The sequence below is a fragment of the Dreissena polymorpha genome, chromosome 2, assembly GCF_020536995.1.
Source record: "Dreissena polymorpha isolate Duluth1 chromosome 2, UMN_Dpol_1.0, whole genome shotgun sequence".
Taxonomy (NCBI): domain Eukaryota; kingdom Metazoa; phylum Mollusca; class Bivalvia; order Myida; family Dreissenidae; genus Dreissena; species Dreissena polymorpha.
The window spans coordinates 110,021,972-110,049,963 of record NC_068356.1 but is presented as its reverse complement, the minus strand read 5'-3'; the positions used below and the strand labels follow the sequence as shown (position 1 = coordinate 110,049,963).

Genomic DNA, 27,992 nt, shown 5'->3' with positions numbered 1-27,992 from the left:
AACATGCGTCTGAACGGAGGAATTTATAGGAGAAACAGCCGCATTAAAAATATTTGAAACGACGATAAAAAATACATTCCTCTGCCAAATGGTTGTTGGCGTGTTTTCTCTGTCTTTTTTCAACAATTAATTTTCTGAAGACGCCAAGACGACATGTCAGGATATATCCTGTATATAAAAGATACCACAAATTAACAAGAAATTCACACATATTTCCATTCTAAAATGTTTGTAACAAGCACAGTTTGTTTCTTGGTGTTTATGTACGTAACCTCAGTTGCGTGCAGGGCTGACCGGGAACCAGAGTGCTCCCGGTTCCATTACGAGGAACAACTCCTTGAAAAGATGGTCCGGATGGAATTTAACGTGGAGCGCCTACAGCAACAACTTGACAGTATGTCGGAGGTAGTCGCAAAATTGGAAGGTATAAGAAAACAGCTAACAGGTAAAATATAGTTTATACAATTTAAGTACTATATTGATATCGTATGATATCTAAAGTGTTATTAATGTTATCAACGTGATAATGGCAAGGTGACATTTACATTTAGCTGGTTACATTATTTGTCTTTCTAAAAATATATTTAAATTGTGTTGATACATAAATTTCAGTACAAAGTATAAGTGATTAGTTTTACTAAATTAAGACAATATATCGGTAATTGTAACGGTCTAATTGTGATGCTGTTTCGTTTTTGGAAAACATTTCGTTACCTCTTTAGAACAAACGGACGTCACTAACATCACTTTTGACATAATTTGCTGAACAATAAAATGTGTTATCAAAAAGCAAAAGGACTTTATTTAAAGTAACCATGCATTATATATGTACACTGATTAATTGATACGTTTGTTTTAATGACCGTAAAGATAATGTTCTATGTTTTGCAGACAGTACCCGATTAACGGAGGAAGTGAAAGATCAAGTTGGATCCGTGTATACCCGCTGGGGCCGAGATTCATGTCCTACAGGGGCTACGTTCATCTATGACGGATTAGTGGCAGGTGCCCACTATACATACAATGGAAGTGGCGTGAACTATCTATGTCTATCCAAGGAACCAATCTGGGCTAACGGAAGTCCAACGGCATCTTACGTTGGTATAATACATGGTTCAGAATACGAGACCGATTCGGCAAATATCTGGACGCATCTCCATAACAACGAGGTTCCTTGTGCAGTGTGTAAATCAAGTGGACCGACCATGATGATCCCAGGGAAAAATATTTGCTACGAAGGATGGAAACTTGAGTACCACGGATACCTGATGACATCGTATCATGGTCACGCCGGCAGCAAAGAATTTATCTGCGTAGATTCAGAGGCGACGGTTGCAGATGGGAGCAATTCTGGAAACCAGGATGGAGCCTTGCTGTATTTTGTAAAGGCTGCGTGCGGTGCACTTAAGTGTCCAGCGTACGACGGAAATAAACTCATCACGTGCGCGGTCTGTTCTCAAACTAAATAATCAATACGAAGGACTTTAAACAAAACAGTATAACATTTTTGTTCGGTTTTATATGGAAATCATATTCGGATATTGCCCCTAAATGCATTTGATGTAAATTCTACTGTGAAGAAATGTTAATAAACACATGTTTTGCTGTAGCAAGTGCCTTAGAATGAACATTTATCAAGAGCAAGTGTTTTACTTGTAAATGTTTTATGTCGCAAATCCGAACAAAAGAACAAACAGATGTGTATTGGTTTATAATATTTTACCTTAAAACGCAACAACATAATGCTTTACTTTGTCACATCTAAAACAAATATGTAAACCGTATGACGATAAAAAAACTCATTGCATGCGCGGTTTTCTACACTCAATATCGAAAACGTACTACAGAGATTATAATTTACGTTTCTTATATTCAGCTGTCGTATATGTAGTTATTAGATATAACAAACAGATTAATTAACTTCTATTAATATTACACGTATTTTTCAAAAGTGACCAGAAACATGTAAATTGTTGCAACATATTTTAAGGAAATAACGTTGATTGCCATAACAATACATGTAAATGTATTTTGCCCATTTGAAATAAATGTTTGTTTATTAAATATTGGAACAATAAAAAAGACGCATATTTCCCGTTGCATAACCACAACCTGCGTCAAATCTATTGATCTCCTCATTCATTTTACTTAATGTGTCATCACAACGTCGGCAAATAGTGGGGAAATGTATAGCGATTCTGTTGACCAATTTTGGACATTAGCACGTGCATTTTCCTTTAATTATTCTCATAAAAGGCTTTGACAACTTTAAATGTTTAATTCATTGTAACATGAAATTTAGTCTAACACAGAGATGACGCTGAACCAAACAGTTCCGGTTAAATAATTATATAAATTTGACGTAAAAATATAACATCTGTAATTTCAAGGCTAGAAAATAAAACGAGACGGAAATGATGTCCCTGAAGCGGTCACCCGGGTTCAAGGTAAACAAACTATCGAAGACTTAACCTAGTTGCCTAGTTGTTAAGTCAACTTGATCAAGATTCAAGACTGGACTATGTATTGTCAAGATTAGTATTCTGATCATGTTTCATTAAAATTGAGTCATGTATGTCGCTACTTGAATGGTATTAAGGTTTTTCAAAAGAATTTGAATTTGAAATGCAAACGGAGACCTTGTTTTGACACAGATTCGTCATAAATATTGTCGAGAGAAACATTCTGACCAAGTTTCATCTAGATTGATTAATACACGTGCCATCTAGAATGGTTACACGGTGATTACAAGCTGTAAGCTTGGTGACATATCACGTACCACATTAGAACTCGGCATAGATATTGTGACAAAGTCTTATCAAGAGAAAAGCATTCGTGCTGTCTACAGTGGTCTTATTTTTAAAACAAACTGTGTTTATATACGAGAAACAATCAATGAAACTAATTAATAATTGAATAATGGCATAATAAATCAAATGTCATTTACTTTTATGAAATTGATAACGACCAATTAACGCTATTACCGGCGCATTTAGTCGCATAAGGTGTAGAAACAAAAATTTTGTTAATATATGCCTGTTACTCAGCCAAAACAGTATCCATGATAGTTAAGTGGCGATTTTCCAACAGTGTACATGTCATTCATCAATGAATTATTTGCTATAGCACAACTTGCTTATTATTTTTTGTCTAGTTTTGTATAAATGAACTGTGTATTCGTTTCGAAATACTAGTATTTTGAGATCTTTTATACCAGCTTGAAAAAAATTGCAATCATATGACGATGTAACGCACTTTTTTTAAATCTTGATTAAAGAACGTCTATTCTTAAACAAGAGCACCGCATAACGGGTGCCACGCTCGGCTGGGATGCAGTTTTGAATAAATGAAAGCTTGTCATAATATTTTTTAGAGGTCACAGTGACCTTAACCTTTGACCTAGTGATCCAAAAATGGGTGTGGCATGTAGAACTCATCAAGGTGCAGCTTCATATGAAGTTTCAAAGTTGTAGTTTGAAGCACTTTGATTTTAGAGCCAATGTTCAAAACCTTAACAAATCTTGACACGGACGACGAACACGACGAGCTGGCTATAACAATACCTCGGGTTTTCTTCGAAAACAGCCGAGCTAAAAATGATCCAAGCTTAACATGGTATCATTGAATAAAGACCAGATACGTAGTTTCTGTAAATATTGAGCGGAGTGAATGAACGTCAGCAGTTTTAAGTTACAAGGGAAAATATATGAAAATGAAAGTTTCTTAGTTGTCTGTAATTAACGAAACAAAATAATTGTACATTATAAACGTACTCTTCCTCTTACATGACATTTATGAGGAATTCGGAAAAAAACAAATATAATAAAACATCGTCACCTTTAAAAATCGCGAATGTAAGCGTAGTCAACATGTGATTAACCGTATTCTTTAAAATATCTTTAAAGAATGAAAAACGGCAATCGTGTACAAAGTTGTTTGCAATTCAATTTTCAAGTAAGAGCAATAACGAACAACATGTGTAAGTTTGAAATGATTTATACAGAACATACAGATACGCGATGAATTAACCAATTAAAGTTAATTGGTCTACTCTAGGCTCATCCCAGTATAAAGGCATGAATTTGCGAATCTCTTTTTGCAGCGAATCTATGTTTGCCAACATGTCTCGCGACGAGTAACCGTTATTGACCATTGCAGCTACCATACCAGCAGCCTCTCCGGTACTGAACTCGGTCGGGTGCGTTCTCGTCGCAGAGTTGGCCATGAACGTCTGAGACAGTCTTACCGGCTACTAGCAAATTGCTAAAGCGTTGATTCGTTAGCGCGCGAAACGGCACGTGGAACGGCAGCGTTTTGTAATTATTTATATAACTCGGATACTCCACTCCCTGCCGATAGCCTGCTTTCACGAGCGCGAGGACGTCTCCAAAATCGGATGCATCAATGATAACCGGTATACCGCCATTGGATCTTTGGAGCATTATGACAAATTTGGTGAACATGGCAGAGTCTGTTGCAAATACCAGTCGCGTATCGTGCCTCATAATTAACTACTCTAGTGGTCGATCCCGTCTTTTAAAAACCGATGTAGTGAAGACACGGACATAACAATGTTATTGTCAACGATGACTGTTTTTAAAGCAGTGTTTTAGAAAATCTTCAGATTCTCACGTCATGAACGCTTTCGTTAATCCACATTAAAGTATCTTTCGAAAGGTATCAACATGCGCCATGATTCGAACCCAATGAAGCCATTTTCGCTTGGAAACTATTTGACTGTAACAAACACTTGCGATTCAGTGTTCCGAAATCAATCGAATGACGTCAGTTGTCCTCCCAGCCGATCAGAGGGTTCCGTCAGACAAACAACCAAATAAGCATCCGCATGCGCAGCGAATAACGCTGAACCCAGCGCAGCAATAACTGCGCATGAACTAATTAGGTCCCAGGTGTAGGCAATGTCGCCAAGCACTGGTTCATTCATACACAACTCTTTCATTGAAAGATCTACTCGAAAATACATGGATGTCATACTTTTCAGACTCGTCCTCCGTAATAGTTTGCCGGAAAAAAAGACTGAAATATCACACTTTTGCTAGTATACGAAGCAGATTCAGACGATATTTCTGTTGAAGTCGTTAATCACTCTTTAAGTGGAAACTTCATTCACGTTGATGTGTACAGATCCAACTTTGCAGCGACTGTCTTTATCTGACTGCGATAGATGCCTAGTATCTACGGTAAAAATCATTTTGCATATAAACATTTTTATATAAAGCGTTCTTGTTGAATACCATTTTATTTTAGTGAAAACTTTTTACGCATATCTTTGTAAAATAAAAGTCAATCTGACGTACAGAAAATATTATTTATATTTTAATATATTGAAAATGCGACAAATAATATGTTTTTATAAATTCATACACTGTTACATGTATTATTGTACAGGAATGAAATGAATATATCGTCAATTTTACAATAAAGATATGTTAATAAACACATGTATTGCTGTAACAAGTGCATTGGAATGAACAATTATCAACCACCAGTATTGTACTTGTAAATGTATCATGTCGTAAACCATAATGAAAGAACAAAAAAGACGTGTACCAGTATATTATGTTATACCTTGAAAAACTAACAAACAAATGCTATATTTATCACACCACAAAACAAATATTTCAAACGTACATGAGAGGTCTGCTCTACCTCAATAATGAAAACGGACTACCAGGGACTGAAAATCAACATTTCTTATTTTCAGCGGTATTATATGTAGAAGTGAAATTACAAAAAGATAAATACACTTATATCAATATTAAATTTGTTTTCCAAATATGAGCAGAAACATGAAAATTTATGCATCATTTTTTAAGGGAATAACGTTCATTCGCTGCCAGAATTATACGTGTAAATGTATTCTCCCACTTTTCCAGTTGCAAAAAGCACATGTTTATTAAATCCTTGAACAATAAAACTAATAAAATATACGCATATTTCCTGTTACATAACCACAATCTGCGTAGAATCTGTTGATCGCCTGATTCATATAACGTAATGGGCCATCACAACGTCGGCAAACATTGGTAAAATGTAAAGCAATTTCTGATGAACATGTTCGGACATTTTCACCTGCATTTTTAAATTCTCATATAATTTTCCGAAGAAAAGGCTTAGAAAATTTGAAATATGTTTAACAGATTGTCACATAAAATGTAACCAAACACACTGGTGATACTGACACAAACAGTTTATATCATTTTTAAAATATAATTGTGACGCAAAACCATGACACCTTTAATTTCAATGCTAGAACAAACGCGAGGGAAATTATGGCCCTGAAGCGGTCATTCGGGTTAAAAGGACACCAACAAAGTCTTAACGTAGTTACCTAGTTGTTCACTTCATTTGATTAAGATTTAAGACTGCACTATATATTGCCAAGATAAGTAGTCTGATCATGTTTCATTAAGATTGAGTCATTGATATCGCTTATAGAATGGTAACACAAATATTGTCAAGAGAGACATTCTGACCGAGTCTCTAGAATGATTTATACAAGTGGCATCTATATTGTAACGTTGTAAGATGTAACTTGATGACATATGATGTGCCATATTAGAACTCTGATTTAATATTGAGACAAAGTGTTACCGAGAGAAAAGCATTTGTTCTCTACAGTTGTTTTATCCTTAAATCGATATGTGTCTGTTACTCCGCAAAAACATTATCCACAGTTAAGTGGAGACTTTCCAACATTGTACATGTCTTTCAGACATGAGTTATTTACAATTGCACAACACGCTAATTTAGTTGATATTCTGGAACTTCTTGTTTTGGACTTTTTTCTTGTTTTGTATACATGGACTTTGTATCAGTTTTAAAATATATGGAGATCTTTTATACCCGCTTAAAATAAAATGCAATCATGTGACGATGCAACGCAATTTTTATGTTAATTAAGAAACGGGTATTCTTGAAATATATTCTAGGCTTAATATTGTATTCATATTGAATAAAAACCAGACGTACGTAGTTTCTGCAAATATTGCGCGGTCACGTAAATGAATTAAAGTCAGTACTAAAAAAAGTTACACATGAAAATATAAAAGAATGGGCGTTTCTAACTTGTCGGTAACAAAGGTAAGAACATAAGTATGCATTATAAACACACTCATCTCTTACAAGATATTGATAAGGAATTCGAAAATAAAAAAATAAAACATCGTCACGATTAAAAAACGCGAATGTAAGCTAAGTGAATATGTGATTAGCTTTATTCTTTAAAATAGTTTTATTGAAAGAAAAACACCAATCGTTTATAAAGCCGTTTACTTTTTTTACTGTTCATGATTATGTGTGTATAAATATAAGTTCATTTGATTAAGAAGCATATACACAAATAAATTAATAGTGTTAGCTATTTAAAATTCAGGTAGGAGCAATAACGAACAATATGCGCACGTTTCAAATGATTCAGACAGAACATACAGATACGCGTTGAATTAACCAATAACAGTTATTTGGCCCACTTTTGGCTCGTCCCAGCATACAGGCATGAATTTGCGTAGCTCTTTTTTAAGCTTATCGAAGTTTGCCATAAGGTCTCGCGACTAGTAACCCCTTAAGCGGTCTAATAATGAATGAATATTGACCCACTGGTATTTTATCTACATGCGGTAAAACAAAAGAAAGCATAGACCTATAGCCAGCGATTGTCCGGTATTGTAGACCTGAATAAAACAAATCTCTTAAAACCGGAGCTGTTTCAGTCAAAGATATTGAAAAGGTATCAATGTTCATTTCCGCACAACAGCTACAGACCTTCCTGAATTTAGCTGAGAAATCTCTTGTAGTCGCTGTCCTCCATGATTGTAACACTATTTTTCTTGTATCTGGAGAAAACAAATCCTTTTATTGCAAACTGTTTGATGATAATTGCCGCGCAGTCAGGTTGAGATTTTTACACTGGGATAAAGGATCCCTTTCTGAGATAATAGATTGTCCTAACCATGAAGTGGTATTGGTTTTGCTATGAGAAGTTCCAGTAACTGAGGACACCCAAATCGCATTGTCAATGTGGTGCAATTAAAATGATTTGACACTGAAAGTGTTTTATGTGAGACAGAAATCTTGGCATCAGAGGAATAGGTGGTAAAACGTATGCAAAGACTGATAATGCGTCTGTTGCATACACGTTTGGATTGTATGACCAACTGAAAAATAGTGTTGTCTTTGTGTTCTGTTGTCGCGCAAAAAGATCTATCAGAGGTTGCCCTTAAATTTTAAATATCATCTCTTTTATCGCTTGATTCAATATCCACTCTATGGGATAAAGAATACTGCGACTCAATCGATCGGCTGTGCTATTGTTTGTACCTGCACATTGTACTGCATTCAAATGTATTTCGTTGTCAGGTGCTAAGTTTCACAAATCCCATGTCTGGGCATATAACTGAATTAGCCTTGTTCCCCCTGACGATTTATGTATTGTACCTCTGACTGATCGAATCAATTAAGTCTGTTTGATCATAATCAAAGCCGCAACATACGTGAAGTTATTTTAACGCGACTGTATTGAAAGACACATTTTTATTTATACTGTGTTTTATTTTCGATGAATTTTCATAATAACGCATTTGAAAACAAAACAACCTTTTAATTTGAATGTACATGGGCCGGGAACCACGCATGTACATGCATACGTTCTGTTAAAACTGAAAGAAAATGGTCATTATCGAACAGAATCATGTATGCATTAACGTAGCTACTAAGTAAAATATTCCTTAGTTTATCATTTTATATACGTCGGGATTAAGATCTATCTATTCTGGTAATACTTGAAAACTGTATAAAGACCTCCACAGACGATGTGATAAATCCATGTAACTATTGTATCACTCACTTAATGGGGTAATCAACAAAATATGTTGTAAATTGCATACACATGAATCATTCCTTACCAATTTTTTTAACTTGATTTCGTCTGCCATGGTGAATTGCAGAAAAAATCAGCGCGTAAAAAATTAAATCTGGCGCCCATAGTGTATATTGGCAGTTGTTGTAGAGAAAGAGCGAGGTACCCGGCCTGCGCGCGCATTTTAATACGCGAGCGGGGTGACAGCGATTTAATTATGGGTAATGACGAACTTCAGTTGCTTGAGAAGATGGCTAGAGATTTACCTTGTCAGTATATATATACATATCCTATAATATACTATCTTTTTTTAAGAAGACGTTTTGTCGGAAGATTTATATTGATTAAGTATGTGTATGCATTATAATAAACAACGGGTAACTAAAATTACGTCACAACGGAAAGTCGATCATTTAGGCATTGCCATCGAGCGCGTGTGATCAAGGTCAAACATGTGTAAAAGGTCTGACCTGGTGGCATTGATTTTGACTTCCGCTTTTGACTTCCACTGACTTAGTTTTAATCTTCGCCCACGTTAAGTCAAGATAAGCAATATTCCGATTTAGTTTTATCGCAACGAGGTTAAATATTAGGAAAATATAACTGTAATCAGGCTCCACTAAGATCTATAATGGCTCAGCCAGGGCTCGAAATTAACACTGGCACACTCGCAAAATGCGAGTGAAAAATACCGATTGCGAGTTAAGTTTTAAGCCACTAGTAATTTTTTGCGAGTAACGCAATAGTGAAATAAAAACAGTAATATTGCTAAATGCGTTCGACATCCTTAACGCTAAACCATATGTCATAGAACGTCCTAATACCCGTATGCGGAAGCGCGCACCTTGTATATAGACTAGTATATTTATAGTACAGATACGAGGATGGTATTGGTACAAAGAACGTTAAACAGTCAACTAATTCACACGTGTTCATTGAACTTGAACAGACATGGCGTCGAAGCGAAAAATAACTTGTTTCTTTTTGCCCACAGATGGAAATAACAATACGAAAGATAAAGCAAAGTTAACTGTTGAATAAAAAAACGAAATTAAATTATGTTTCCAGCAAAATTTGCGAGAATGTTGTTGATTTTGCGAGTTGGTATTAAAGCTGCTCGCAATGTTTTGCAAGTAGAAAAATAAGTTAAATTCGAGCCCTGGGCTCAGCAATGCAGTTTCTCAACGAACGCGTAATTAAATCGCTTTGGGGACCTTTTGAAATGTACCGATGTCTCACCATTACCTTCTAAAATATTAACTCATACTTTACACTAATAATTACTAAATGTACAAAACATAGTTAATTTTTTTTAAATTGTTGAATTATGATTCTATCTTTTAACATAATACTTGTAAATAGTCATCTTTTAATGTCAAATCAAAGTAAAATTATTGCACATTAAAAACATGCAGTTGTTTGTTTCAAAGTTGATCATGACAATGACGCTTCACTAGCAATAAGAAAATCAGACACATATCGATGACAGATGTTGATTGACAATTAATTGGAAGTTTCAATAACCAAAAATAATGAAAGAGTTATGTGTATAATAAATAGTTATCATGCAAGTAATAAAACAGACATTCCTTGCCAATATGGTGCTTATTTGCACACTGTTTGGTATTTCATTTGCCCATGACTATTGTGCATATAACCATATATCATACAGTGCGGTAATTGTTTTGTAATGAAATGTATGCCAACAATTATTGAAGTAAGACTAAATTAACGCTATCAAATTTATTTCATTTACAATAAATTCAAAACTTGATTTTCTTCAAAAAGTTTTCCGATGTTCTTGCATGAATTGATTTCAAGTGAGTTAAATGAATTGAATTCAGTGGGCTATTTTAGTGTCAATTTTAATAAAAGTTTAGCAGATTTCATACTGGAAATAACTATATAAATGCATAACAGTTTGATGCATTAGGTCAGTGTCAGGTGAACGTATTGAAGTTTATAAGGTCTATCAGTGACTGAGGCTGCACATTACAAGAAGACATCACGCCTTACCAATACAATTACTAGACTCGCAAAAGAGTGATACACATTTTTAATTTACTGCTGCAAAGCCCAGCTCATTTTATTTACTGACATATTCAATCGCGGTTTGTGGTTGACTGGGATCAGCTGTGTGAGAATCGGGTGAGCCAACTACTGTACAAACCAACCCTCAGTCTGAGATTAATGTTGCTTGGCTGTACATATTATGTACAATTTTGAAAACTTATGTTGACAGAACATGGCTAATACTCGGGTTTATTAAGTTTAGAACTAAAATTAAATGGGGCAGATATTCCAGACATTATGAAAGGTGGAAATCAAATTCAAAACTGCATGTGAAAAATGTAAATCAGTAAATTGTGTCTCAAAGCAACTACCGATAATAAGTGTGAAAATATTTTCCGAACAATGCAATGTCTGCCTACTAATTCAACGTTAAAAATTCGAGATATATGTCATTAACTGAACAGTTTTAGTTTAAAAGAAGCAACAAAACATTAGCGTTGATGAAAAGTGAAATCAATCAAAGTAAATTATTATCCTTTCAAAGAGGCCTTTTCACGTTTTAGTAAATTTACAACATTAAAAAAATGTTTCAGATTCGCAAATTTTCGTTGTACTTATGATATTTGTGAGGAAACACTAATACTGACAATTTACCATGCTATAAAATATCAACTATAATTATGCATCTTTTGACGATTTTAAAAACCTTAACATTATAAAGCATTGCAACTATTGAATAATTTGGAGTGTTCTGTTGGTGTCGTTATATTTTGTGACACTACGAGGATTTCTTATATAAAGTATAAAACATCACTCATTGTGTGAGCACGGATGGCCGCCTGAGGCAAGTGGTTCCTGCCCAGTTAAGGGTTCTTTTTTCTTTCTTTAATTTTATTCTTTTTTATGGAGCCTTTTAACTCCAATATATACATTTATCAATATAAAGCATTTAATGACAATTTCCAATATCTGCAAACATCTGTGAAAAGTTCTCTAGGCTTTACGACGTCTGCTATATTCGCCATGTTTACGAACGCTTAGACTGGTCTTACCAATCGTAGCGTTAAAAAACAATCTTATTTCATCTAAGCTGAGGTCTTTGATGAAATGGTTAATAGTACTTACGATAAGCGTACTACCGAATATAACTTTTTTTTAAACGGCCTCCTGATACATATATCCCCCCCCCCTTCACAAACTATGAACGCGCAGCAGACATGAATTTTCAATTGTCACTTTTAACTATAACAGTATATATATTGCGGTCTTTTATTTCTCGTAAGGTTTAAATTTGCTTAAACTGAGGAACGAGAAATAAACTTAAATTCTTCGCTTTACTATTTAAAATGTTAACATAGACACGATAGACGAACAGAATTGCACATTTCTGGTGAAACAAAGTAAAAACCAGTATCAGCAATTCCCAAATAAAATACATCACCGAGAGATTATTTTATCTCGAAAATGTTCTGAACATAGGGAAATTTATAGGAGCAACAGCCGCATTAATCATTTTTTGAAACGACGTTAAAAAGTACATTCCTCTGCCAAATGGTTGTTGGCGTGTTTTCTCAGCAATAAATTTACAGAAGATTCCAATACGTGTTTTCAGGATATCTCCTGTATATAAAAGATACCCATAAATCCGCCAGAAATCCGCAAAGATTTCAATTCTAAAAATGTTTGTAGCAAGCACAGTTTGTTTCTTGGTGTTTATGTACGTAACCTTGGTTGCGTGCAGTGCTGATCGGGAACCAGAGTGCTCCCGGTTCCATTACGAGGAACAACTCCTTGAAAAGATGGTCCGAATGGAATTTAACGTGGAGCGCATACAGCAACGACTTGACAGTGTTTCGGAGTCATGCGCAAAATTGGACGGTAAGTGAAAACAGCTTATAGGTAAAATATAGCTGATACCATTTAAGTACTATATTGATATCGTATAATATCTAGAGAGTTATTTATGTTATCAACGTCATAATGATACGGTGACATTTACATTAAGCTGGTTACAGTTTTTGTCTTTTTTAAAACAGCTTTAAATTGCGCTTATACATACATTTCAGGACAAAGTATGAGTGGTTATTTTGACTTAATTAAGACAAAATATCGATAATATTTACATGTCTAATTGTGATGGTTCTTTGTTTGCTGTTTCGTTTTGGGAAAACATTTCGTTACCTCTTTTAGAACAAATGGCGTCACTAACATCACTATTGACATAATGTGCTGAACAATAAAATGTATTATCAAAAAGCAAAAGGACTTTATTTAAAGTAACCACACATTATACACGTACACTGATTAAGGATACATTTGTTTTAATGACCTTAAACACTCCTGGGAATCACGTGATCACAAAAGTACATCGTATGCACAAAATGGCGGAAAAAGTTCTCGCTTAATGACGAAAATTAAGGTATTCTCATATTTTATATTATCAAAATAAATGATAACTATGCGCAGAATACCCGCTTAGTCGCCTTATGTACTCTGGTAATTGTCGTTTTTCTTAGATTTCTGTAGTTTTCTCAAACATTCAGGAACAATAAACAATGAAAATTGTACATCGTCTGGACATACTTTATTTTGACATTCAAGACGACAAACAACGACTTAAATGCAACATGTTTTGGTTGATAACATGCTTAGAATATTTCGTACAAGGTTTTGTACGTTGTTTAAGCTTTTTTAGATCTTTTTTAGAACAGTCAAGTGGAATCGATATCGTGTGAATCTCAAAGCTATGAGAATACTACAACACAAGCAGACAATGTAACGAGATAATTTTCATAAAATAGTTTGTAATAATGTATCTAAGATATGACATAGTTGTATATCTACATCTCATATATCAACTCTTCTCAGATTCTACCACCTCTTTTTAATACCAATTTAATGCTATTTTATGCCAAATAAAAATTATGTTAATGTTATGTCATAAAATAAAATGTAATGTTAATAACGAAGTCATTATGACCTAATGTTATATTTTATATGAAGCATCATATAGAGGCCCTCGAATACATGTATGCGTTATTTAATCTTGACTGGGGTCAGAAGTGGCCACACGCAGGAAGTAAAATATTTTATTGACTCGACTAGCTAAATAACTGATAAAATAACTTCTACCGGACATGTACCCAATTTGATGGGGGGATATATAAGACATTAGCAAACAACAGCAGATACTCTTTACACAATATAAAGAAGTGAAACTCCAGCTGCTAAGCATATTTGATACTCGAGAGGAATTTACTGGATTTAAGCTTTTTGAGGACTTTTATATCTATTATCTATTTTATATATATTATACCCGGTACATGAATGTCTTCATAACAGAATATACTGCTGTTGATAGCCTAGCAAAATGTTGAAATTATGCATTTGTACACTTCAGCATGTGGTGCATTACAACTAGTGCTTAGAGTATTTTTTACATTGTCAGATACAAGTACCAATGAACAACATCAGTGCAGCAAGTTTTTTTTTATAAACGATAGTGTTAACAAGGTTTTGCTATAGCCATACAAGGTTAACTGCCCCGCTCCCTAGTGGCCGTGTTTTTCAACGAACCGTAATAATTTTCGAAATCAGCCGAGGTATCATAACAACAAATATTCGGACAAAGTTTCATGAAGATTGAAGTATAAATTTGACTTCTCGAGTGTTTAAAAGGTTTTACTATAGCCATGTGAGCAAATATCCCCCCCCCTGGAGGCAATCTTTTTCAACGAACCAGAACCATTTTCAAAGAAAGCTGAAATATCATTAAGACATACTTTTGACGAAGTTTCAAGAAGATTGAACTATAAATGTGAATTCTAGTGCTAACAATCGTTTTCATTACTTTGACCAAGTGACTTAGGTTTTGACCTGGTGTGACCCAGTTTCGAACACGAAAAGATATCATTGGGACAACTTTTCTTACCAATTTTCATGACAATCAAGCAATAAATGTTACCTTTAGAGTGTTAACAAGGAAAAATGTTGACGACGCATTAAGGACAAATTATCCTAAAAGCACACCATGAACACCTTGTGCTCAGGTGAGCTAAAAATAAGAAACGTAACGTTATATGCTTTATGAAACAAATGTAATTTTTATTTTCACTAAACTAAATTGCCAGTACTTCCTATTCGTTACGTCATAGTCAGAGAGGTAAATATTATGCACATATACAGTACATAGATTGGCATGTTCACAAATTCAAATATATGACTGTTAGTTTAAATTAATTTTTTTTCACAGTCATTCTCAAGATTTATTAAAGTCATATCACGGTGATAATTTTCTCATCAATCCCTTGACCGGTTCGGCTGTTGGGGGGAAATGAGGGACAGCAATACAGAAATCCTCCTCCAGTCAAGTCTGTTGTGTGCTGCTTACATGAAATTCATCCATGGGAAGGGATGTCCACTCTTACATTATCCATCCAGCTTTTATTCTGATGGCCTAGGCGTCGACCTCCCTCTAACGTGCCCTGGAGAACAGTCTTTCACAGAGATTCGTGCCTGGTGACGTGTACAAACCAAGCCATCTGTATCTTAGCACAAATATTCGTGGTCATGGTAGTGCAGTTATAAAATTGCCCTTACTGAAGATTGTTCCATTCCGTTCATTGTTGTTTATTTCTCAATATAAAGCAATCAAAAGCAATCCAGTGTAATTTGTCCATTTCATATTGATGGCTTCATTTATTTGCCCATCGATATGTAGAACGTTACTGGATTCAATTTGCTGTTGGCAAAGTCTTCGTGGACCTTGTGTGGTACAATCTTATCTCATTTCTGAAATTTAAATATAATAGCATACAGTTGACAATATAACAGCAAATACATTTTAACACATTGAATAAACACACATTCACAGATGGGCATTTAGGATGTCTTTGTCTATTAATTTTTGTAGTAAAATTTAAAGAATACTAGCGTCATAAATAAAGTTATTGGCTGATCACAGATGTTATTACAATTTTATTATGATAAACATCGCTTTAAAAGTAAAAACAGAAGCAGTTCAGATGATGTGCTCAAAACCGTTCAGACGATGAACTCAAACAAAAAAAGTTCGGATGATGCATACGATTTTAAAAATTCCTCGCCACAGATCTAAAAAAAAGCTTAAACAATGTACAAAACCTTGTACGAAATACTCTAAGCATGTTATCAACCAAAAAATGTTGTATTTATTTCGTTGTTTGTCGTCTTGAATAGCAAACACGTCAAAATAAATTATGTTCAGACGATGTACAATTTTCAATGTTTATTGTTCCTGAATGTTTGAGAAAACTACAGAAATCTAAGACAAACGACAATTACCAGAGTACATAAGGCGACTAAGCGGGTACTCTGCGCATAGTTATCATTTATTTTGATACTATGAAATATGAGAATACCTTGATTTTCGTCATTAAGCGAGAGCTTTTTCCGCCATTTTGCTCGTACGATGTACTTTTGTGATCACGTGATTCCCCGCAGTGTAAAGATAACGTTCTATGTTTTGCAGACAGTACCCGACTAACGGAGGAAGTGAAAGATCAAGTTGGATCCGTGTATACACGCTGGGGCCGAAATACGTGTCCAACAGGGTCTTCGTTCATCTATGACGGATTTGTGGTAGGTTCCCATTATACTCACACAGGAAGTGGCGCGAACTATCTTTGTCTATCCAAGGAACCAAGATGGGCTAACGGAAGTCCAACGGCATCTGACGTTGGTTTGATATATGGTGCAGAATACGAGACCAGTTCGGCAAATATCTTGACGCATTTCCATAACAACGAGGTTCCTTGTGCAGCGTGTAGATCCAGAGGACCGACCATTATGATCCCAGGAAGAAATATTTGCTTCGAAGGATGGAAACTTGAGTACCACGGATACCTGATGACATCGTATCAAAGTCACGCCGGCAGCAAGGAATTTATCTGCGTAGATTCAGAGGCGACGGTTGCAGAAGGGAGCAATCCTGGAAACCAGGATGAAGCCTTGCTGTTTTTTGTGAAGGCTGTGTGTGGTTCACTGAAGTGTCCACCGTACGACGGAAATAAACTCATCACGTGCGCGGTCTGTTCTCAAACTAAATAATCAATACGGAGGACATAAAACAAAACACGATTATATTATTCTTGTTTGCTTTACTTTTGAAATCATAATCGGAGATTGCCCCGAAATGAATATGTCGTCAATTTTACAATAAAGATATGTTAATAAACACATGTATTGCTGTAACAAGTGCATTGGAATGAACAATTATCAACCGTCAGTATTGTACTTGTAAATGTATCATGTCGTAAACCATAATGAAACAACAAAAAAGTTGTGTATTAGTATATTATATTATACCTTGAAAAACTAACAAACAAATGCTATATTTATCACACCGCAAAACAAATATTTCAAACGTACATGAGAGGTCTGCTCTACCTCAATAATGAAAACGGACTACCAGGGACTGAAAATCAACATTTCTTATTTTCAGCGGTCTTATATGTAGTAATGAGATTACAAAAAGAAAAATACACTTATATCAATATTAAATTTGTTTTCCAAATATGCGCAGAATCATGAAAATTGATGCAACATTTTTTTTAAGGGTATAACGTTCATTCGCTGCCAGAATTATACGTGTAAATGTATTCTCCCACTTTTCCAGTTGCAATAAGTACATGTTTATTAAATCCTGGAACAATAAAACTAATAAAATATATGCATATTTCCTGTTACATAACCACAATCTGCGTAGAACCTGTTGATCGCCTGATTCAAATAACGTAATGGGCCATCACAACGTCGGCAAACATTGGTAAAATGTAAAGAAATTTCTGATGAACATGTTCGGACATTTTTACCTGCATTTTTAAATTCTCATTTAATTTTCCGAAGAAAAGGCTTTGACAATTTTAAATATGTTTAACAGATTGTCACATAAAATTTAACCAAACACACTGGTGATACTGACACAAACAGTTTAGATCATTTTTTTAATTATAAATGTGATGCAAAACCATGACACCTTTAATTTCAATGCTAGAACAAACGCGAGGGAAATTATGGCCCTGAAGCGGTCATTCGGGTTAAAATTACACCAACAAAGACTTATCTTAGTTACCTAGTTTTTCACTTCATTTGATTAAGATTTAAGACTGCACTATATATTGCCAAGATAAGTAGTCTGATCATGTTTCATTAAGATTGAGTCATTGATGTCGCTTCTAGAATGATAAAACAAATATTGTCAAGAGAGACATTCTGACCGAGTTTCTAGATTGATTTATACAAGTGGCATCTATATTGTAACGTTGTAAGATGTAACTTGGTGACATATGATGTGCCATATTAGAACTCGGATTTAATATTGTGACAAAGTGTTACCAAGAGAAAAGCATTTGTGTTCTCTACAGTTGTTTTATCCTTAAATCCTTAAATCGATATGTGTCTGTTACTCCGCAAAAACATTATCCACAGTTAAGTGGAGACTTTCTAACATTGTACATGTCTTTCATACATGAGTTATTAACAATTGCACAACACGCTAAAATGCAATCATGTAACGATACAACGCATTTTGTGTGGTAATTAAGAAACGGGTATTCTTGAAATATATTCTAGGCTTAATGTTGTATTCATATTGAATAAAACCCAGACGTACGTAGTTTCTGCAAATATTGCGCGGTCACGTAAGTGAATGAAAGTCAGAACTACAAAGTTACCAATGAAAATATAAGAAAATGGGCACTTCTTACTTGTCGGTAACAAAGGAAAGAACATAAGTATGCATTATAAACACACTCATCTCTTACAAAATATTTATGAGGAATTCGAAAATAAAAAAAATAAAACATCGTCACGATTAAAAAACGCGAATGTTAGCGTAGTGAATATGTGATTAGCTTTATTCTTTAAAATATTTTTATTGAAAGAAAAACACCAATCGTTTATAAAGACGTTTATTTTTTTAACTTTTCATGATTATGTGTGTATAAATATAAGTTCATTTGATTAAGAAGCATATACACAAATAAATTGATAGTGTTAGCTATTTAAAATCAAGTAGGAGCAGTAACGAACAATATGTGTAAGTTTTTAATTTGTCATACAGAACAAACAGATACGCGTTGAATTTACCAATAATAGTTAATTGGCCCACTTTGGGCTCGTTCCTGTATACAGGCATGAACTTGCGTATCTCTTTTTGAAGCGTATCGATGTTTGCCATAAGGTCTCGCGACTAGTAACCTTTAGCAGTCTAATACTAAATGAGTATTGACCCACTGGTATTTTATCTACATGCGGTAAAACAAAAGAAAGCATAGACCTATAGCCAGCAATAGTCCTGTATTGTAGACCTGAACGAAGCAATTCTGTTAAAACCTGAACTGTTTCAGTCAAAAATATTGAAAAGGTATCAATTTTCCTTTCGGCACACCAGCTACAGAACTTCCTGAATTTAGCTGAGAAATCTCTTTTAGTCCCTTACCTTTATGATTGTAACACTATTTGTCTTGTATCTGAAGAACATTTCTTTTATTTTTTTATTGCAAACTGTTTGATGATAATTGCCGCGCAGTCAGGTTGAGAGTTTTCACACTGGGATTAAGGATCCCTTTCTGAGATAATGGATTGTCCTAAACAGGATGTGCTATTGGTTTGCTATGAGAAGTTCCAGTAAATGAGGACACCCAAACCGCATTGCCAATGTGTAGCAATTAAACAATCTGACACTGACATTGTGTCATTTGAGACAGAACTCTTGGTATCAGAGGAGAAGGTGGAAAAACGTATGCAAAGAATTGGTCCCGGGTGACTGATCATGCGTTTGTTGCATACACGTTTGGATGGTATGACCAACTGAAAAATAATGTTGTCTTTTTGTTCTGTTTTCAGAGATTGCCCTAAAGTTTTAAATATCATCTCTTCTATCGCTTGATTCAATATCCACTCTGTTGTATAAAGAAAACTGCAACTCAATCGATCGGCTGTGTAATTGTTTTTACCTGCAATTTGTACTGCCTTCAATTGCACATTTTCGTCAAGTGCTAAGTACCACAAACCCCATGTATGAGAACTGGATTAGCCTTGTGCCCCCTGACGATTTATGTACTGTACCTCTGACTGTCTTATCGAATCAAATAAGTCGGTTTGATCATAATCAAAGCCGCAAAATACGTGAAGTTATTTTAACGCGACTGTATTGAAAGACACAACTTTATTTATACTGTGTTTTATTTTAGATGAATTTTCATATTGACTCAATTGAAAACAAAACAACCTTTTAATTTGAATGTACAAGGGCCGAGAACCACGCATGTACATGCATACGTTCTGTTAAAACTGAAAGTAGATGATCATTTTCGAACAGAATCATGTATGCATTAACGTAGCTACTAAGTAAAATATTCCTTAGTTTATCATTTTATATACGTCGGGATTAAGATCTATCTATTCTGGTAATTCTTGAAAACTGTATAAAGATCAGCGCGTAAAAAAATAAATCTGGCGCCCATAGTGTATATTGGCAGTTGTTGTAGAGAAAGAGCGAGGTACCCGGCCTGCGCGCGCATTTCAATACGCGAGCGGGGTGACAGCGATTTAATTATGGGTAATGACGAATTTCAGTTCCTTGAGAAAATGGCTAGAGATTAACCTTGTCAGTAAATATATACATATCCTATCATATACTATCTTTTTTTAAGAAGACGTTTTGTCGGAAGATTTATATTGATTAAGTATGTGTATGCATTATAATAAACAACGGGTAACTTAAATTGCGTCACAACGGATAGTCAATCATTTAGTCATTGCTATCGAGCGCCTGTGATCAAGGTCAAAAATGTGTAGAAGGTCTGACCTGGTGGCATTGATTTTGACTTCCGCTTTTGACTTCCACTGACCTAGTTTTAATCTTCGCCCACGTTAAGTCAAGATAAGCAATATTCCGATTTAGTTTTATCGCAATGAGGTTAATTATTAAGAAAATGTAACTGTAATCAGGCTCCACTAAGATCTATAATGGCTTGATAATGCAGTTTCTCAGCGAACGCGTTATTAAATCGCTTTAGGGACCTTTTGAAATGTACCGAAGCCTCACCAATACCTTCTAAAATATTAACTCATACTTAACACTAATAATTACTAAATGTACAAAACATAGTTATTTTTTTTAAATTGTTGAATTATGATTCCATCTTTAACATAATACTTGTAAATAGTCATCTTTTAATGTAAAATCAAAGCAAAACTATTGCACATTAAAAAAATGCAGTTGTTTGTTTCAAAGTTGATCATGACAATGACGCTTCACTAGCAATAAAAAAATCGGACAAATATCGATGACAGATGTTGATTGACAATTATTTAGAAGTTTCAATAACCAAAAAATAATGAAAGAGTTATGTGTATAATAAACAGTTAGCATGCAAGTAATTAAACAGACATTTCTTGCCAATATGGTGCTTATTTGCACACTGCTTGGTATTTCATTTGCCCATGACTATTGTGCATATAACCATATATCATACAGTGCGGTAATTGTTTTGTAATGAAATGCATACCAACAATAATTAAAGTTAGACTAAATTAACGCTATAAAATTTATTTCATTTACAATAAATTCAAAACTTGATTTTCTTCAAAAGGATTTCCGATGTTCTTGCATGATTTGATTTCAAGTGAGTTAAATGAATTGAATTCACTGGGTTATTTTAGTATCAATTTTAATGAAAGTTTAGCAGATTTCATACTGGAAATAACTATATAAATGCATAACAGTTTAATGCATTAGGTCAGTGTCAGGTGAACGTATTGAAGTTTATAAGGTCTATCAGTGACTGAGGCTGCACATTACAAGAAGACATCACGCCTTACCAATACAATTACTAGACTCGCAAAAGTGTGATACACATTTTTAATTTACTGCTGCAAAGCCCAGCTTATTTTATTTACTGACATATCCAATCGCGGTGGTGGTCGACTGGGATAAGCTGTGTGAGAATCGGGTGAGCCAACTACTGTACAAACCAACCCTTAGTCTGAGATTAATTTTGCTTGGCTGTAGATATTATGTACAATTTTGAAAACTTATGTTGACAGAACATGGCTTATACTCGGGTTTATTAAGTTTAGAGCTAAAATTCAATGGGTCATATATTCCAGACATTATGAAAGGTGGAAATCAAATTCAAAACTCCATGTGAAAAATGTAAATCAGTAAATTGTGTCGCAAAGTTACTACCGATAATAAGTGTGAAAATCGTTTCCGAACAATGCAATGTCTGCCTACTAATTCAACGTTAAAAATTCGAGATATATGTCATTAACTGAACAGTTTTAGTTTAAAAGAAGCAACAAAACATTGACGTTGATGAAAGTGAAACAAATCAAAGTAAATTATTATCCTTTTAAAGAGGCCTTTTTACGTTTTGGTAAATTTACATTAAAAAAAATGTTTCAGATTCGCAAATTTTCGTTGTACGATATTTGTGAGGAAACAGTAATACTGACAATTTACCATGCTATAAAATATCAACTATAATTATGCATCTTTTGACGATTTAAAAACCTTAACATTATAAAGCATTGCAACGATTGAATAATTTGGAGAGTTCTGTTGGTGTCGTTATATTTTGTGACACTACGAGGATTTCTTATATAAAGTATAAAACATCACTCATTGTGTGAGCACGGTTGGCCGCCGAATGGTCTTAGCGGTAGACTTTTACTCCAGGGGGCAAGTAGTTCCTGCCCAGTTGAGGGTGCTTTTTTCTTTCTTTAATTTTATTTTTTTTATTGGAGCCTTTTAGATCCAATATATGCATTTATCAATATAAAGCATTTAATGACAATTTCCAACATCTGCAAACATCTGTGAAAAGTTCCCTAGGCTTTACGACGTCTGCTATAGTCGCCATGTTAACGAACGCTAAGACTGGTCTTACCAATCGTAGCGTTAAAAAAACAATCTTACTTCATCTTAGCTGAGATCTTTGATGAAATGGTTAATAGTACTTTCGATAAGCGTACTACCGAATATAACTTTTGATTTTTTTATAAAACGGCCTCCTGATACATATCCCCCCTTCACAAACTATGAACGCGCAGCAGACATGAATTTTCAATTGTCACTTTAAACTATAACATTATATACATTTCGATCTTTTATTTCTCGTAAGGTTTAAATTTGCTAAAATTATGGAACGAGTAATTAACTTAAATTCTTCGCTTTACTATTTAAAATGTTAACATAGAAACGAAAGACGAACAGAATTGCACATTTCTGGTGAAACAAAGTAAAAACCAGTATCAGCAATTCCCAAATAAAATACATCGCCGAGAGATTATTTTATCTCGAAAATGCCTCTGAACATAGGAATTTATAGCAGCAACAGCCGCATTAATCATTTTTTGAAACCACGATAAAAAGAACATTCCTCTGCCAAATGGTTGTTGGCGTGTTTTCTCAGCAATAAATTTACAGAAGATTCCAATACGTGTTTTCAGGGTATCTCCTGTATATAAAAGATACCCATAAATACGCCAGAAATCCGCGAAGATTTCAATTCTAAAAATGTTTGTAGCAAGCACAGTTTGTTTCTTGGTGTTTATGTACGTAGCCTCGGTTGCGTGCAGGGCTGATCGGGAACCAGAGTGCTCTCGGTTCCATTACGAGGAACAACTCCTTGAAAAGATGGTCCGAATGGAATTTAACGTGGAGCGCATACAGCAACGACTTGACAGTGTTTCGGAGTCATGCGCAAAATTGGACGGTAAGTGAAAACAGCTAATAGGTAAAATATAGCTGATACCATTTAAGTACTATATTGATATCGTATAATATGTTATTTATGTTATCAACGTCATAATGATACGGTAACATTTACATTAAGCTGGTTACATTATTTGTCTTTTTAAAAACAGCTTTAAATTGTGCTTATACATACATTTCAGGACAAAGTATAAGTGGTTATTTTGAATAAATTAAGACAATATATCGATAATATTTACATGTCTAATTGTGATGGTTCTTTGTTTGCTGTTTCGTTTTGGGAAAACATTTCGTTACCTCTTTAGAACAAACGGCGTCACTAACATCACTATTGACATAATGTGCCGAACAATAAAATGTATAATCAAAAAGCAAAAGGACTTTATTTAAAGTAACCATACATTATACACGTACACTGATTAAGGATACATTTGTTTTAATGACCTTTAACACTGCTGGGAATCACGTTGGTAATTACTCTGGTAATTGTCGTTTTTCTTAGATTTCTGTAGTTTTCTCAAACATTCAGGAACAATAAACAATGAAAATTGTACATCGTCTGGACATACTTTATTTTGACATTCAAGACGACAAACAACGAAATAAATGCAACATGTTGTGGTTGATAACATGCTTAGAATATTTCGTACAAGGTTTTGAACGTTGTTTAAGCTTTTTTAGATCTGTGGCGAGAAATTTGGAAAATAGTACATCGTCTTAACGTTTTTTGTTTGAGTACATCGTCTGAACTGTCTTGAGTTTATCATATCATCTGAATTGCTTCTGTTTTTACTTTTAATGCGATGTTTATCATAATAAAATTGTAATAACATCTGTGATCAGCCAAGCGATTTTTCGTCAAAATGACGTTCCGTTATATGATCAGAAAACACAAAATCCTGTATTATTTAACATGTTTACATAGTGTTTAATTTTATTAAATTAAATTTATCAAATTAAATACAAGTCATGCTCGAAAAAAGGTTGTTATTTATATAACAAAAAACAGCAAATACTCTTTACACAAGTATATTTGATACTCGAGAGGAATTTACTGGATTTAAGCTTTTTGAGGACTTTTATATCTATTATCTATTTTATATATATTATACCCGGTACATGAATGTCTTCATAACAGAATATACTGATGTTGATAGCCTTGCAAAATGTTGAAATTATGCATGTGTACACTTCAGCATGTGGTGCATTACAACTAGTGCTTAGAGTATTTTCTACATTGTCAGATACAAGTACCAATGAACAACATCAGTGCAGCAAGTTTTTTTCATAAACGATAGTGTTAACAAGGTTTTGCTATAGCCATACAAGGTTAACTGCCCCGCTCCCTAGTGGCCGTGTTTTTCAACGGACAGTTATAATTTTCGAATTCAGCCGAGGTATCATAACAACAAATGTTCGGACAAAGTTTCATGAAGATTGAAGTATAAATGTGACTTCTCGAGTATTTAAAAGGTTTTACTATAGCAATGTGAGCAAAAATGCCCCCCCCCCCCTGGAGGCCATCTTTTTCAACGAACCAGAACCATTTTCAAAGAAAGCTGATATATCATTAAGACATACGTTTTGACGAAGTTTCAAGAAGATTGAACGATAAATGTGGATTCTAGTGCTAACAATCGTTGTCTTTACTTTGACCAAGTGACCTAGGTTTTGACCTGGTGTGACCCAGTTTCGAACACGAAAAAGATATCATTGGGACAACTTTTCATACCAATTTTCATGGCAATCAAGCAATGAATGTTACCTGTAGAGTGTAAACAAGGAAAATGTTGACAACGCATTAAGGACAAATGATCCTAAAAGCACACCATGAACACCTTGTGCTCAGGTGAGCTAAAAATAAGAAACTTAACGTTATATGCTTTATGAAACAAATGTAATTTTTATTTTCACTAAACTAAATTTCCAGTACTTCCTATTCGTTACGTCATAGTCAGAGAGGTAAATATTATGCACATATACAGTACATAAATTGGCATGTTCACAAATTCAAATATATGACTGTTAGTTTAAAAAAATTCTTTATCACAGTCATTCTCAAGATTTATTAAAGTCATATCACGGTGATAATTTTCTCATCAACCCCTTGACCGGTTCGGCTGTTGGGGGGACATGAGGGACAGCAATACAAAAATCCTCCTCCAGTCAAGTCTGTTGTGAGCTGCTTAGATGAAATTCATCCATGGGAAGGGATGTCCACTCTTACATTATCCATCCAGCTTTTATTCTGACGGCCTCGGCGTCGACCTCCCTCTAACTTGCCATAGAGAAAAGTCTTGCACAGAGATTCGTGCCTGGAGACGTGTCCAAACCAAGCCAGCTGTACCTTAGCACAAGTATTCGTGGTCATGGTAGTGCAGTTATAAAATTGCCCTTACTGAAGCTTGTTTCATTCCGTTCATTATGTTTAATTCTCAATATGAAACAATCAAAAGCAATCCAGTGTAATTTGTCCATTTCATATTGATGGCTTAATTTATTTGCCCATCGCTATGTAGAACGTTACTGGATTCAATTTGCTGTTGGCAAAGACTTCGTGGACCTTGTGTGTTACAATCTTATCTCAGTTCTGAAATTTAAATATAATAGCATACAGTTGACAATATAACAGCAAATAAATTTTTAACACATTGAATAAACACACATTCACAGATGGGCATTTAGGATTTCTTTGTCTATGAATTTTTGTAGTAAAATTAAAAGAATACTAGCGTCATAAATAAAGTTATTGGCTGATCACAGATGTTATTACAATTTTATTATGATAAACATCGCATTAAAAGTAAAAACAGAAGCAATTCAGATGCGTTAAGCCGATGTACTCAAACAAAAAAAGTTCAGACGATGTACTATTTTAAAAATTCCTCGCCACAGATCTAAAAAAGCTTAAACAATCTGCAAAACCTTGTACGAAATACTCTAAGCATGTTATCAACCAAAAAATGTTGTATTTGTTTCGTTGTTTGTCGTCTTGAATAGCAAACACGTCAAAATAAATTATGTTCAGACGATGTACAATTTTCATTGCTTATTGTTCCGGAATGTTTGAGAAAACTACAGAAATCTAAGAAAAACGACAATTACCAGAGTACATAAGGCGACTAAGCGGGTACTCTGCGCATAGTTATCATTTATTTTGAAACTATAAAATATGAGAATACCTTGATTTTCGTCATTAAGCGAGAGCTTTTTCCGCCATTTTGTGCGTACGATGTACTTTTGTGATCACGTGATTCCCCGCAGTGTAAAGATAATGTTCTTTGTTTTGCAGACAGTATCCGACTAACGGAGGAAGTGAAAGATCAAGTTGGATCCGTGTATACACGCTGGGGCCAAGATACGTGTCCAACAGGGTCTTCGTTCATCTATGACGGATTTGTGGCAGGTTCCCATTATACTCACACAGGAAGTGGCGTGAACTATCTATGTCTATCCAAGGAACCAATCTGGGCTAACGGAAGTCCAACGGCATCTAACGTTGGTATAATACATGGTTCAGAATACGAGACCAAGTCGGCAAATATCTGGACGAATCTCCATGACAACGATGTTCCTTGTGCAGCGTGTAGATCCAGAGGAGCGACCATGATGATCCCAGGAAGGAATATTTGCTACGAAGGGTGGAAACTTGAGTACTACGGATACCTGATGACATCGTATCAAAGTCACGCCGGCAGCAAAGAATTTATCTGCGTAGATTCAGAGGCGACGGTTGCAGAAGGGAGCAATTCTGGCGACCAGAACGGAGCCTTGCTGTATTTTGTGAAGGCTGTGTGCGGTGCACTGAAGTGTCCACCGTACGACGGAAATAAACTCATCACGTGTGCGGTCTGTTCTCAAACTAAATAATCAATACGGAGGACATAAAACAAAATACGATTATGTCAATATTGTTCGGTTTTATATGGAAATCATAGTCGAATATTGCCCCTAAATATAATTGGCGTTAATTTTACAATTATAAAGACATGTTAATAAACGCATTTATTGCTGTAACAAGTGGAATGAACAATTATCAAACTTCAATATACTACTTGACATGTAAATGTGTCATGTCGCAAACCATTATTAATGAACAAAAAGATGTGTACCGGTTAAAAATATTATACCTTCAAAACCAAACAACCTATACTTTATTTTATCACATCTCAAAACAAATATGTAAACCGTATGACGGTAAAAAAATGTTTACATAGAGGATATTTGTTGGATTCGGTGGGTTATCGATTTTAATTCACGAGCGATCATAGAAAATAACATTTTCACGAGTGGCGCAGCCACGAGTGTTGCGATACTCGTGAAAAAATATTTTTTCTA

General features: G+C 34.7%; 3 protein-coding genes across 5 annotated transcripts in view; all 3 read left to right on the top strand.

The window, feature by feature from the left end:
- The window catches only part of LOC127868481 (short-chain collagen C4-like), a 40,915-nt gene extending 13,115 nt beyond the window's left edge, over positions 1–27,800 (top strand). Inside the window, exon 3 of one of the 2 annotated variants that reach the window (XR_008044142.1) lies at positions 27,759–27,800. Coding sequence is in view for 1 of the 2 variants with exons in the window: in XM_052410303.1 (XP_052266263.1) it covers positions 16,515–16,978 (464 nt within the window). In the remaining variant the exon portion in view is untranslated. Of the gene's footprint in view, positions 1–16,514; positions 17,179–27,758 lie in introns of those variants that run through there. The other variant, XM_052410303.1, reaches the window with a different exon arrangement.
- Positions 1–27,992, top strand: part of LOC127868479 (short-chain collagen C4-like) — a 67,359-nt gene that overhangs the window by 20,883 nt on the left and 18,484 nt on the right. The window lies entirely within an intron of this gene.
- On the top strand, positions 10–27,800 carry LOC127868480 (short-chain collagen C4-like). Of its 2 annotated transcripts, XM_052410300.1 has the most exons (3): positions 10–445; positions 892–1,005; positions 27,061–27,800. In XM_052410300.1, the coding sequence occupies exons 1-3, from the start codon at positions 226–228 to the stop codon at positions 27,522–27,524; spliced, it is 798 nt and encodes a 265-aa protein (XP_052266260.1). In that variant the 5' UTR covers positions 10–225; the 3' UTR covers positions 27,525–27,800. The 2 variants fall into 2 exon arrangements, with proteins under 2 accessions (XP_052266260.1, XP_052266261.1); XM_052410301.1 differs by lacking the exons at positions 10–445; positions 892–1,005 and adding an exon at positions 23,388–23,655 and having other exon boundaries at positions 26,947–27,800.